Genomic DNA, 14,839 nt, shown 5'->3' with positions numbered 1-14,839 from the left:
TGATCATAACCTATATTTTCTAACTGTGAAAGGATATATTTGTTTTTAAAATGCAAAGAAATTATTATGAAACACTAAACATTTATAACTTAAAACTCTGTTGTTAATTTACTCAGTAACTTTGGCAGGAAAAATAGTACCTTACAAACATGATCAATTAATGAAAATACACTTGTCTTGGTCATTAATATATTTATTTTTTTAAAATTTAGCATCTCATTATGCATTTCGGGATAATCCTTTCATCAGATCTGGGGTATTAAACATACAAAATATTAAAAGGCACACATTGCAACAACCCAGCTGACTTTAATGTTTTGAATGCTTTTCATGTACTGAGCTATTTTGTTGAGTCACTTTCTATGTTCAAAATCCAGTAGCTTTGGAGTGTGACAGCTAAGGCCTTGTTAATGCAATGTGATGCCTTTATTAACAATTTCTTATATGTGGAAGGTAAATAATGCCTGTACTGACATCATAGGCATTATTTCCAGTAACACCAAATACTAACAAAACTGTTTACCTTATTTCATGCCATACTGCCTGTGTCAGTTTGGACACTGATGGTTTTACAAAGGGGAGTAGGAAAGGACAGAATACTTTGTATTGATTGTGACAGATATGTATCTCAACTTCATTGGGTTGTTGCAATGTATGCCTTTTAATACCTTGTCTTACACTGCATGCTTCATACCATAGATCTGATATGAGTTTATCCCAAAATGCATTATCATGATAATTAAAATAGATTATATTGATAAGCAAGACAAGCAATTTACCATTACCATTTAGTGACAAAGATGGTCACTGATTTCCAGAGAGACTTTTTGTCTAAAGTGATAAAAAAGAGATACAATCAACTCTATGTACATTTGCTGCACTCTTACAGTATTTTATTTTGTGCTAGATTCAGGTTTTTGAGTCCATCTCCAATTATGCACATTTGTTGGTAACTTACGTTACTAAGGATTTTACTGGATGAGCATGAGTCCCGTACACATTCTGTGCATGACCGATATTGTGTGAACTGCATGGTGTGTGCTACCAACTAAAAATTTCCTTGAGCCACTAGAGGGAATAAAAATATTTCGTCCTGTGTTTCATCAGAATTTGTCTTTAAAATATTAGTAGTGGTACAGAAAGAAGTTAGACACAAAATGAATGTGGTCGTAGCCCAATAATCCAAACAGTTAATACGCAATAAGATGTTTCTTGGTGACTAGAACGATTTCATGAAAGCCTCGCTAAGGACTAGTACATTGTCAAATTCCCTGGATATACAGCTCTGATGAAACTATGAAATTTATAGTGCCTCTTAAATGTTGACTTGCTGCCATTTGAGAATAGTGTCTTAACATTTTCGTACGATTACTTGGTAGAATTTTCTTTATATCGCTATCGGACTCCCTAGCACTGCAGCACAACAGGACATATCTTGGACTGATTTATAATGCGCTGTATTTTTCCTGTTTTAAGTGTCACATTCTTCTGTAGTTTACACACACACACACACACACACACACACACACACACACACTCACACACACATTACTAAGTAAAATTTGATGATCAATATTACCACAGGGGCATGGATAATAAAATGCTGATGTTCTTTCGCTATAATCTATGACTAACTATGGCTAAATGAAGGACGTATTCTGCACTTTGATTTCTGGGAGGCTTACATGGAGTAGAGAACATATGTAAAATAAATGAGCTTTACCATTGCTAAAGTCACAACTACAAATTTTCGGAAATGAATTGGCGGTATTAACATACAAAAAAATTGAAACAAGAACTTTTACTTTTTCCGGCATACAGCAAGCCAAGCTGAGATTGCGTTTTCTTTGTTTTGTAGTACCTTCATTAAACACCCTACGGTCTTTTACAACGATTAACAAACACAACAAGGGCAGATGAAACGATGATTATATACAGCAGCTTCGTAAACACGGGTCCTCCATACAACACCGGAATGACTGTAAACAATTCGAAACTTACCTTCTGTAAATATATAACACACGCGACGGATTTGTTATTTTTGCGCATAAATATTTATGCCCTAGCTAACTTGTATAATAGTAAACGATATGTCTTCAAATGCCCTCCGCGGTATTCCGTTCTGTCAGTTCTCGATTTTCTGCACTACTTCCAATGAATTGAATTCCCCAATCTCTTTCACAGAACGGCCATTACACACTACCATAGATGTTATACAACAGCTTTTGAGATTCATCCGTAGTAGCATATCTGTACTTTCAGAATCTATGCCTTCAGACTTGCGGATTTTGTCTTCAAACACGATTGTCTGTGAACCAATTGCTAGAGTATTTGTGTATATGGCGGTTTCTTTAAATCAATCCAACTCGAAAGATAGGTATATTATTTACGACAGTCGTCTTTTGCAAAGAGAAGAATTTCTTAACGTTCCTCACTTCAACTCTGAAACCTGAAGACTCGTATAGAATAAAGTTTAAATATCATAATTGCGACATTCCTGTGACGTCATTATAACATCGCAGAAACGTATTCAGCAATGTTGATTGTTTTCGCCACAGTATCTGTACAGCAACGTGTGAAGTGTGTATGTGATACACTAGTGTGATGTGTAATCTTTATGCCATATGACAAGCCGGTTTCTAGATGTGGCCTCATTGTTTCCTTGTGAACTATATGGCACTCGACGTATTTCAGTTCGTGGAACGTGGTTCTCAATGGATTATTGTATTTTTTAATTTGTCTTCCAATGGCTAGCGAGAGGTGGTATTTTTCCAGAGAGCAGCTAGAAAATACGCCTAGTATTAAATGTGGCTTTGATAAGGACAGAGAACTGTCGTACCGGCAGCAAGCAGCCAATTTCATTCAGGATATGGGCCAGAAATTAAAAGTTAACCAGTTGTGCATAAACACAGCTATCGTTTACATGCATCGGTTTTATATGTTTCATTCATTTACGCAATTTCACCGGCATTCTGTGGCTGCAGCATCCTTATTCCTTGCAGCGAAGGTTGAAGAACAGCCCCGAAGATTGGAACACATCATTCAAGTGGCACACATGTGTTTATGTCGTGATCGTCAACAACCGCTTGACACCAAATCAGAACGTTACTCGCAAGAAGTATGTGACTTAGTATTCAATGAAAATGTCTTGTTACAAACTCTTGGATTTGATGTGGCTGTTGATCATCCTCACACACATATAGTGCGTTGTTGTGATATGGTCAGAGCTAATAAAGACCTTGCCCGGACATCGTACTTTATGGCTTCAAATAGTTTACACTTAACAACCATGTGCGTGCAATACAAGCCAACACTTGTAGCGTGTTTCTGTATTCACTTAGCTTGCAAATGGTCGAACTGGCAAATACCTAAGTCTAGTGAAGGTAAAGACTGGTTTTGGTACGTTGATAGAACAGTTACACTAGAACAGCTGGAGCAATTGACGTCCGAATTTTTAGTAGTAGTAGACAAATGCCCCACAAAACTGAAACGAAGGTTAGCCGCTGCTGCTCCAGCATCATCAGGAAATAATGTACCACTTCCCAGACCAGAACTTCCAACTACAAGTGAAAATGTGAGTTCACCAAAGAACTTGGAGGAAAAACGCAGTGGGCATTTAGTTACAAAAACTCTCAATATTGTATCAAGAGAAGACAGTAGATGTTTTCAGCTGAAACCAAGTGCTCATTCTTCAAAACGTGAAGAGCAAAATACACAAGTGAAGCATTCAGAGAAGTGGGACCATGGTAGTGGGAGACAAGGGGAACAAATAGCCTTCATGGGAGGAACCAGGACTATTATTCAGAAAAACAGTATTGATCACATTTCAAGTAGCTTGAATGGACCCAGCAGCAGCAGCAGCGGCAGTAGTACTACTACTACTACTTTAATTAGACAAACATCATTGAAACCACACCAACAAAAAAGGAGTTCCTCGTGGCTTAGTGACAGTTCTGCAATGTCAGACAGCAGTACTCTTGCGTATCAAAGTGATCAGTACTGTCATGAGCAATATGTAACCGAACCTGTGACCAAAAGGCAAAAACAGTGACATAAGATGTTAAAATGATTGTTGTAATTGGAATGTGCCTTTGAAAACACTTTCTCAGGAAATGCCAGCCATGTCAGAAAAGCTTAAGACTTTTTGTGAATTTTTGTATTTAACGTATCTGTGATAATGATCGAGTCATGAACTTTAGTTCCTTGCAATAAAAAATGCTTTTATTTTGATGTTATGTGCATGTGAGAGAGATATAGGCTATGTTACTTACAAATGTTAATGTTATCTCTGTCCTGAAGCTCATTCTTTTAAAGCCCATGCTGCTAAATTACTTTCAGATAGGCCTATACAGTAAGGATTTGCATTTGTAAATCTTTGTTAATAAAGAATGTAGTGAGGGAACCAAAGGTGTGCCATTTAAGGTAAAATGATGTACCTGATATAAGAAATATACAGTATTGAGTGTGTTGTGCACATTTGCAAGCAGATATGCGGTGTTTAATTTCATTTTTAGGCAATGGTTTTGTTCAGATATCCAGTGCTTGATATTTGTTTTTATGTAGCAAGTTCAAGATTGTATTAATTATTTGAGAATGGTGTGACATGGTTTCTTCAGCTCTTTGGTGTAAAGCATTTATTCATTATCACTTACTAACGCTTTACTTTAGATATACATGGAAACTTCCACAAATTCACTAGAAGAGTCGTCTCCAGCAAATGTAATATCACATAAAATGCAAGTACCCTAAAAACTGTTTTTATTTAGGTACATCTGTAATTTGTCTCTTATCTTTGAAACATTGTTTAAGAAAATATGTAGAATTTAGTTAGTTGTGCAATATTAAATAATTTAATTTTCAAGGTTAATTATAACCAAAGGGCTGTATTATCCCCTCCTTTATTAGTGTGAACCTTGAACCTATGCTGATCATGTGAGGTTGCAGCTTAAAATAAAGAACTGTTGCATTTATGGTGTATTTGCAATGCTTTAGTAACAAAATTTTTACAGTGATAAGAGTATTGTTACCATTTTCATAAATTCATGGCATGGAACAGTTTGTTTTATCTATAGTTTAACATAAAATACTAAGCCTAGAACTGTACTTACCCTCATTTAAGTTTGTCTTGTTTTTGTTTTTTATAAATTGATTCATTTCATTAAGAAGCATGCAGCTTCACATGTTACAAAGTATTTTTGTTGAGCAAATACTGTTGATATTTTTGAATGTGATAAGGTGGTTTGTTTTTCAGATTTTATTTTTTGCTCATAACCTATTACTGTTACGTACTTAAAGTACCAAAATCACTCTTGAGGCATTTGAAAGATCTTGCAATTTGCCACAATATTTGTCATATTTCGCAGTGAATAAAATTTAAAAACTGCTTAAGAGGAGAGAGATTTAAGAACCACTGAAATTTACTTCAATCGCTTCTGGAAGACGATGATAAAACTTTCATTTCTATCATGAAGTAAGGACCTTTATCTGTTAAGAGGATTTCATACAAATCAGGAGGATCTGCATGCTATTTATCCAGACACAGTAGTATTTGTGGACAGGTCTATTTAAAACTTTGTAGATTTGTTTTCAACCTTTAATATGTTGCAAAATCCTGATGTGGAAGAGAATAACAATAGTAATAGAAACAACTCAACATATAGTTGAGGTGCTAAGCAGTGATGAAATTGCTGAGCTTTCCGACAGTGTCCTTATCATGGTAGTAATTTTTATGTTGGCTCTGAAATACATTTTCTGAAAACTCAGCAACAGTTGCAGTCTTCTAATGCCTCAACTGCTCGATCTCAACTGCACTGTCAGCGGTTAACCACACTCTATCTTCTCAGTGTTTCATACCTTCTATCAGAGCATTAAATGGATGAAAATAAATAACAAATCTCTAAGCCTCAGGCCATAACTACTCATTCACTTGCCAAACATTGTAAGGCTGTCACCATTTTGTATGAGGGAAATGGCTTGGAACTGGGAATGGAAGGTAATGATTTAAGATCTTGAAATAACCACATTTGTTTCATCTGTTTAATACTCAAGATAGTTACCGTCCATGGAAATAGTCACTGTATAAATCAATGTAATAGGATTATAAATAAATATTACATCACAGTTATAAATAAATACTTCATATGCTTATATGCAATAAAATATAAATTATGACATTGTATACATACTTTATATTGTCATTATTTAATACAGTGGACTATGACAAATATGTGCTACATCTATAACAATAAATTACATTTGTTTCATACAGTTTCCTCTAATTATTAGAAAGGCAATACTGTCAGTAATCAGCATATAAACATTCTGATTTACATTATACTCTGATCACAAATAAAATGCAATGATATTAACAAAGAAAGGGGTAAATGTAAAGCTTTGTTTTTAAGGATTGTTCTCCAACATGCACTTACTTTTCACTATGCCGTGACAGCCAATGTCACATACCATAATATAAGAGGCATTTAATTCCCATTGTATGTTCCTGTAATAACAAATAGTTATGTACTCCAGGTGTGCATGGAAGGACAGATCAAACCTGTCAAAATTCTGTATTCAAAAGAAATTTATCTTTGTTAGTGTATACAGCAGAGTTTTAATGGAATGTTGAACATCACATCTTACTCCTTGATATTTCCTCTCAACCTCTCTAATGTAGCAAATATTTTGAGTAAAATAGTGATGGCATTGAAAATTCTGCTTGGGAAAACAGTTGATGTAGTTAAGACTAATCAATGTGTGCCCTTACTGTGAATTCGTCTTTAGTAGACGATTCTTGTGACAACCCCCCCCCCCCCCATTCACTTCTAACAGATTAATGTATATATGACATCTCAAAAATGTTTGTGTACACATATATTTTCATAAAATGTTCCTCTGTGAAAACTGCTATTACAAAGCTTTAAATTAAACGATATTGTAGTACACTGCATTGTACAGTGCAAAAGGCAATTAATGTCTGCATTAAGGCAAAAAATGGCTCTGCTTAAAATGGCTATCTTAAACCACATTATTGCTGGTGATGAAAGTTATGATTATATACATTAAAGCCTTTGTGCTCCTAGTTAAAGATGTTGCCGTAGTTTCTCTACAAAGCATTTGCTTTAAAAAAGCCAAAAGTTATTGGCACATCCACTTATTACAGTTCTGAGGCCACACCTCACAGGTTCACACTAATAACAAAGATATTATCCTCCTGTGAAAATATATTTTCCACAAATAAACAATTTTTAATAGTTACACAATTTCCTAACTCCAGTTAACTTGCATAGTACTGACCAGCCAACAACACAACCAGAAATACACATTTTCACGAAACTGTACATTATACACCATCACCTCTTTTACACCGATGAACAGCTTACGTCCTCAAAAAGTATTTTAAAACGTCATGAAATTAAAATGCATATCAGCGCATGTACATAACACGGTTATCAAACATTTTTAACCCAACTTGTAGACAGAAACATCTCGCTGATTAGGTATTCTTATACTAGATACATCTTTGACAGAAAGACTCTGCTTACAAGCATCGGCAATCTAAATTAAGATTTGCATGTGCATGATGACAATCTGCAGTTCTTTCCATGGGCGAGAAGAAAGGAACATCATATTACATTCACACAAACTTATCCCTATCAACAGCTGCTTGATCAGTCTTCCTACAAGATGTGTTCTATCACTGAAGTGGCATATAAGAAACAGTCGATTTATCAATGAAAATCTGTAAAGGACAATAATACTTTTGAGAGAGAGATTGACAATTGTGATGCATGAAATACACCTGTCTCAGAGTTTCTCAACATTATCAACCTTCACATACATACTAAGTGGCACTGGTTAGTACACACAATAACTGTCATGCTAATATTCCACTAGAAAAAGAACTGGATGGGGGAGATCACACTCAAACTGAATCCAGAATATAACTGCCCTTGTTATGGAAAACAAGGACAGTAGAAAGTGTGAAATGAATATCCTGTTGTGAATGACAGAGCCTGGAAAAGTTGTCAGCCCTGATGAATACAGTGGGTTCTGTATCACATACCGCCTGTGGCAAAAGAGATGATGTAGCACTTTTCCCATATCTATGCTAATATTCTATATTAAACTACTGTACATGTCAATAAGCCACTTTCAACTTCAATAACACAAAAAATTTTAAGTGTTGCAGTAGCGGGTAGTTCTGCAGTCGAAAGGTGGATCTTGCACTGTTTATTTTCCCCTGTGGCAGTCTACAGACTAGGTAGTTTATAGATAGTAGCAATCTCACTACAACTGTACGAGATAAAACTTTCTCACCTGTTATTTGCCCTGTTTAACTTGTAGTGTGAAAAGTGAATATTTTTACTATTGCAGTGAACTGTGAGGTACACTATTGTGTGTACAGTTTAAAATCTCACTGCCACCATTAAATCTGTATTGTGAACAGTATTTTATGATGTGCTGTGTGTGATTACTTAAACCTTGGAGTTAAAATGAAGACTATGCAATAATAGAAATAAATGGAGCTGGGTTTTTAATTACTTATTGAAAAATAAACAAACTTGTGAATTTTGTTCACATTAGTTACACATTCCTGTGTGTGTGTGTGTGTGTGTGTGTGTGTGTGTGTGTGTGTAACACAATCTGAAACTCCACTGACTGTGCTGCAACACAACAAACACTACACTGGTGTGTTTTGAAAACAGTCACCATGGTAAAGGCCACTTACAATAACCATAGAAATGTTTTTAACATTTTACAGCACAGTTTGATCACACACATCAGAGGACCTTCACTGAAACTGGCAGTAGTCACAGGAATCACATACACTTGCTTACTTTTGATTCCCCCTCCCCCTTTGCCACAGAGAAACTGCATCACACTGCATATCAGAACAAACATGCACTTCAGAATGTGGCAATGAAAAGTGAGATTGCTACTACTGTAAATATATTACAATAAAATATGGAAGAAGATGAATCAAGATTAGAGGACACCACAGCTAATTCTAAAATTTTATTTTACTTTAAGCTGTCGTCAGAGAAATATATTGTGGCTCACAATAAAATTTAGAATTCAGTCATAGTCACCTGCAACAAATTTTGATATTACAGCTGCTGTATCCAAATGGACAAATTATTTCTACATTATGACACAGTATACAAGGGCAAAGTTTAGTTTCATAATTATAGCTAATATGATTAAAAGCATCATCATACTTTTCACATTATTAGGTAATTTGGTTGCCACTTGTTCTTTATCATTTACATACCTAGCCTCTTTTAGGTTGTCTGAAATGCATCCTTTCTATCTTTGTTATTTTCCCATTTCCCTGTCTTTAGTTCACTTTCTTATATTCAAATTTTTGGATCCTTGTTTCATTTGCTTTTTGCTTTGCATTTAATTTGATGTTTAAGTTCTATCAGTTAATTTTTTTCGCCCAATAAGAGTTCTAGCTCCAATATATCACCATGGTATCTTTAGTGTGATGTTGCAAGGTGTACTCCAAAAACTTTCCTTGATTTTTACTCAGTGACACCTTAAGCTTAAATTACCACTTTCAACACCTACTTTGATACTAATAGATTTTGTTTTTCTCTCTATATGCATACCACCACCTTAGGTCTATTCATCATATTGTACATCGCTGAACTTATATAACTCCGTATTTGCAATAATTTAATCCTCCATGAATCAAACACAAAAAGGATTGTGTTCTGTAATGAAACTTTTTCACAAATTACAACAGTGTGCACTGATGGGAACTCTAACACAGACTTTTGCTGTTCACAGGTAATGGTTTTACAAGCTGAGCTGACCAGGAACCCTGCTGACAGTTTTATCTTATGATTTTAAACACTGTCTGTGAAATGCAAGGGCTTGAATCGCTACCTGACACACTATTCTAGTCCACCACTAACTTTAAAAAGTGTTCCAGTTAAAAATAACTGATTTGGTAAAAATATAATTAAACATGTCATGTATGAGTTGTAAGCAATGAAAGTGCACACTCAACAAGGTTGAAGGTGGTAGCACCCAAATTACCCGAATCTTATTTGAGGCAAAATGGTACACAAAATACAAAAATGTATTCATTGTTTCACAAAAAAGACCTGTGGCCATCAGTAGTTAGCTTCCTCTCTTTTTCAGGCTTTCTGGCCTTTCTCATAACAATAAAATTTCACTCCACAAATGGGTCTTCAAAATTGCAGTTTACTCCATAACTTTGACCAGCATCATCAACTGAAGCAGAATATTAACAGTCCATTACAAAACAGAAGTAAATCTGTTTTCTGAAAGCTTGTCCATCGAGATATTCCTCCCCCAACAAAAAGTTGCAAAATTACAAAAATTCAACATGTTGTAGATGTAAACAGGATTAGTTTTCCTCTGTTCTGCCTTCATTTTGCCAAAAGAAATAATGACCTTGGTACTTCATACTCTGCAAGTCAAAGTTTAGACATACTAGGACACCTTATGAGCCAGTCATTTTTAATTTTCTGGATTTCAAGGTCAATGCCTGGATATCAATTTCCTAAACCATGAAAAGGATAGCTTGCTACTCACCATAAAGTGGAGATATGACTCACCTATAGGCATAACAAAAATATTGTAAGCTTACTTTTAGACAGTCTTTTTGTTGTACCTACCTGCAACTCAACATCTCCCCTGTATGGTGAATAGCAATCTACCCTTTTCATAATACTGACATTATTCCAAACATGATTTTCCATTGTTTCATTTCCTAAATCACTATGTCACACTTTTCATTTCTAGAGGTTATGAATGAACACAAACAAATTAAAAACTATTACTGACATGAAATTTTTTCATTTGCCAACACACTTCACATTTTTGTACTAAATTATAATTAATTACAAATACCCCCATTTCCATGTGATTAGGGATTAAAAATAAAAGAAATGTTATTTTTATAAAAAATTATGGTTCAATACTTGTTAATTAACATTTCAATTTGATAAAAATATATAGCAGAATTCAAACAAAAGGATAAAGTTGCCCCCTAACAAAAATAGAACTGGCAACCTAACAATTAAAAGACTAGAAATATACACAGCTCTGTTGAAAAAGCTCCAAATTTTTTGTACTTGACAGTAGGCAATAACCTTCAAGCTCAATTTTTTCTATTTGTTTTGCCAAGTGTGCTATACTGATTTAGGAAATTGATACTCAAGGCACTTACCTTTAAATCATATTTATATGAAGAAAATCAAAGAGGGTCAATCTGTAAAGACCCCTTGTAAGAATCCAGTATAATACTCAAAAACAAACTAAACTAAAATCCGCTCATATAGGCCTCGGAAGGCCCAACAGTACTGACCAACCGCCGCGTCATCCTCAACTGTTAGGGATCACTGGGTGCAGATATGCAGGGGCATGTGGTCAGCGCAGTGTTCTACTGGCCATTGCTGTTTTCATGACAGGAGCCACTATTTCTCAATCAAGTAGCACCTCAAGTGATCTCAGAAGGGCTGAGTGTACCCCACTTGCCAACTGAGCTCGGCAGACCCAGACGGTCATCAATCCGAGTGCAATTGATTTTTTTTTTTTTTTTTTTTTTTTTAAAGAGTGTAATATTATTCAACATCCTGCTTATTCCATCTTTTCTACAAATATTTATTCTGACCCACTAGAAAACAAAACCTTGACAGAAATTTAAGGAGTTGAGAGTTGCGACCTTGCTTGCAATATCTGGCATGGAGAGTACTGAATCATTTTAGCCGAATCAAGTGTAGGGGTCAGGTATCAGCCAACTGCTGCTAACATTTATCAATCACAGAATTAATTTATTCAAACTATAATGCTAGAGTCCACTAATGCAAGATATGAAGGCTTTTTGTTCTTTGGTACAAGTCTTCAACTGAACTAATCATCATGTTACATTGTCAAAATCCTCATTTGTGTGAAGTTGGAATTTGTGAGAAAGTAACAAGTTCAAAGCACAAAGGCAATAGAAACTGAGGAAGCAAACAAGAGTTGCTGTCGTATAGATGAATAAATTTTCCACATATTTCTCATTAAATTTGAGTGGATTCCGAAACAAAGGTAGTACGCTACTTAAAGGTAAGGAAACATTCTACAAATCTTTTAAGCACGCAATATTTCACTGTTCTGCAGAGTCTCTTGTAATCATGTAATTGCTAAAATTAGCCACAAATAGTGTAGTCTCCACAAATATCAAAACTAAAATGTGGACACACAAGAAATTCTTTGCGTAGGAAATTAAAAAAGCAGCCACCGTTACCCGAGACATATTGCTTATAAATGGCTTATCTAGTCTGTATCTGTATAGGAACACTATTTCTGAACATTACTAGCGAATGCATACATTCTTATACACACATGCACAAAGATATCACAGCTCACCCATGGAAACTAATAGCTCAGTTTGACCAATGGTACACCATCTGACATTATACTAGTTGCAGACACTTAGAGGTATGCATACACCCAGTAAAACTGCGTGCACAGTCACATTCCACACGACAAAATAATATTTTACATTCTCATGCGTCCGGCAGTCGACCCACCAAACTAAACGGAACCATTGTCTCCGTACTCTGGAGGCTGGACCCTCCAGTTGGCGATCACATAGACTCTCGCGAGGACATCCGCAGAGATGGCGTGGCTACATCACTGGGGACGCGAAGCGGGCACTGGCAGTATCGGCTGGTGTTGACGTGACACTGGCGGCACCGGCTCGTGCTGACGCAAGTGTATCCCAACACTCTGCTTGCTACTCAGAGCCTTGCCACACAATGGACAATTAAACGGCTTGATACCACTGTGCGAACGCAGGTGAGCCTGTAGGTGGTGTTTCCGCACAAAACGTTTTTGGCAGAGCTGGCACTCGAACGGTCGCTCGACGTCCTTCGCCCGTACCTGTGCGGGGAATGAAATGACATGTTGAGCTCACAAATTATGAGAATATTGTGACTTCTGGTTTATGAGACTCATAACATACATAATCTAAATTATCTGATTCAGGTAGAGTACACACATCGAAACTGATCTTAATAACAGCATACTAATAATAAAACAATTCTGTTACAGAGGGTAATTCTTATTAACTTTTGGAAATCTCCGAAGTGATGTATACGATACTGAGACAAATAATTTAACATAAGTGACGTGGTGTCACAAATGTTGAGAAACACCCGTAAAGCAGATGAGAAATGTTAAACACGTGACATCAACAAATGATGTACCTCACTACACATGCAACAGCTGAGCCTACAGATCTACTGCACCCGGTCATCCTAACCTAAGTTGTGTATTCATGTTGGTGTGTGCCTGGGCCCACGTGCATGACTTTAGTGCATGGAACTCAGGTTCTGGCAGGCAGCAATTTTTTCACTGTGTTAGGCAACTGTGTGTTTACACCGAGGTAAGATTCATTAGTTTATTTACTGGTCTCCAATAGTTTACTGCAAAATACAATACAACAAAAACCTACCGTATTGTGTAACAAGTAAATGAGTAAAAGCTACCGAACTGCATCATTACCAGTAAATGACCTACATTTTCTCTATTAAATTGTGTCTGTAAACAAAAAATAAAGAGACAGAAGGAAAGAAACACAAAATAAGACCAATGTTTACTTGGTCATAGTGAGGACAATTTAATTTTCTAACTTACATATTTACAAGAAATCACACTTACAATAGGTGTTAGGTATGAGCAACGTTTGCTCGAGTGTAAGTATTGCATTGCCTAATTGTCCCTTCGTGTTCAAGTCAACGACTGCACTTGTGGTAAGGTATATCATCTGGTAACATCAGATTTCAATATTTCTCATCCATTTTTGGGTTTTCCCAAGATTTTAGTAAGAATCACCCTGAATATTGAATCGAATTTATTTGATCCTGTAAGATTTCATTGTGTACAGTAAATGCACGTGTAATATAGGACATGTCAAAGTAGTAACATTCTTTATCACTTATTTTTCTACAACTTTAGCTTACATTTTTACATCACTGATAATGAGTAACAATTTATACAAATTTAATGGCATAAGTATTCTGCAACACTGCAAAACTCTTTTTCAATGAGATAGTCTTTAAGTTTCTTTGGAAAGTCATTGTGAAGTAACTATCTTGCAGGTTCTTGGGCAGACTTCTTAGTAGTCTGATACCAGAGTACTGGGGTCCTTTTTCTAGCATTGCCAGTCGGTGGGGTATGCTCCGTACTTCATTCTTCCTTCTTGTATTGTGGGAGTGTACACCAGCATTTGTAATCCAGTCCTCACTACCTTTTGTGATGTACATTATTGTTTTGTATATATACAACGATGAAAAAGTTAAGATACCTAAATTCTTGAAACAGTTTCTGCACGTTTCAGAGGTCTTTCTTCTTAAAATGGTCCTAATTGCTTTTTTTTGTAATGTGAACACTCGTTTTGTCTCTTGTTTGTTTGAGTTTCCCCACACAGTCACTCCATACTGTAAGTATGGTTCGAAAAGTCCATGATACACTGTACACAGAAGGTTTTTGTCTGAATACTGTGATAGCTGCATCATTAAGAATATGACAGAGCTCAGTTTCTTACAGACATTATTAATATGTTTTTTCCATTTCAGTTCATTATCCACAAGAATACCTAAGAATCTAGCAGATTCTACTTCTTCCAGCCTTGTTCCATCAACCTCTAAATCCATGTCTACAGCCTTTTCCTTGTTTTTAAACACTGCATACATAGTCTTTTTTAGATTTATAACCAGTTCATTTCCCAACAGCCATTGAGCTGTGACATTTGCAGATATGTATGCTCTTCTCTCAAGCTGTTCCATATTTTGGTCACTATTTAGTATCAGCATAC

General features: G+C 35.8%; 3 protein-coding genes across 8 annotated transcripts in view; 1 reads left to right on the top strand and 2 right to left on the bottom strand.

Moving 5' to 3' along the window:
• LOC124551376 (zinc finger matrin-type protein CG9776-like) overlaps positions 1–2,188 on the bottom strand; it is a 265,653-nt gene extending 263,465 nt beyond the window's left edge. For all 5 annotated transcript variants that reach the window (XM_047126421.1, XM_047126425.1, XM_047126422.1 and 2 more), the window contains exon 1: positions 2,002–2,188. The gene's annotated coding sequence lies outside the window, so the exon portion shown is untranslated. The remainder of the gene's footprint in view (positions 1–2,001) is intronic.
• Positions 2,189–2,355: 167 nt separating this feature from the next.
• On the top strand, positions 2,356–4,999 carry LOC124550944 (cyclin-T1-like). Its single transcript, XM_047125753.1, has one exon. It carries the CDS (start codon positions 2,747–2,749, stop codon positions 4,049–4,051), a length of 1,305 nt encoding a protein of 434 aa, XP_046981709.1. The 5' UTR covers positions 2,356–2,746; the 3' UTR covers positions 4,052–4,999.
• Positions 5,000–6,799: 1,800 nt separating this feature from the next.
• Positions 6,800–14,839, bottom strand: part of LOC124550943 (zinc finger and SCAN domain-containing protein 22-like) — an 82,641-nt gene continuing 74,601 nt past the window's right edge. For both annotated transcript variants that reach the window (XM_047125751.1, XM_047125750.1), the window contains exon 7: positions 6,800–12,903. In XM_047125751.1, coding sequence (XP_046981707.1) covers positions 12,655–12,903 — 249 coding nt within the window. In that variant the 3' untranslated portion in view covers positions 6,800–12,654. The remainder of the gene's footprint in view (positions 12,904–14,839) is intronic.

This window comes from Schistocerca americana, chromosome 9 (genome assembly GCF_021461395.2).
Source record: "Schistocerca americana isolate TAMUIC-IGC-003095 chromosome 9, iqSchAmer2.1, whole genome shotgun sequence".
Taxonomy (NCBI): Eukaryota; Metazoa; Arthropoda; class Insecta; order Orthoptera; family Acrididae; genus Schistocerca; species Schistocerca americana.
The sequence above is the reverse complement of the archived record's forward strand: the minus strand, read 5'-3'. Positions and strand labels throughout refer to the sequence as shown.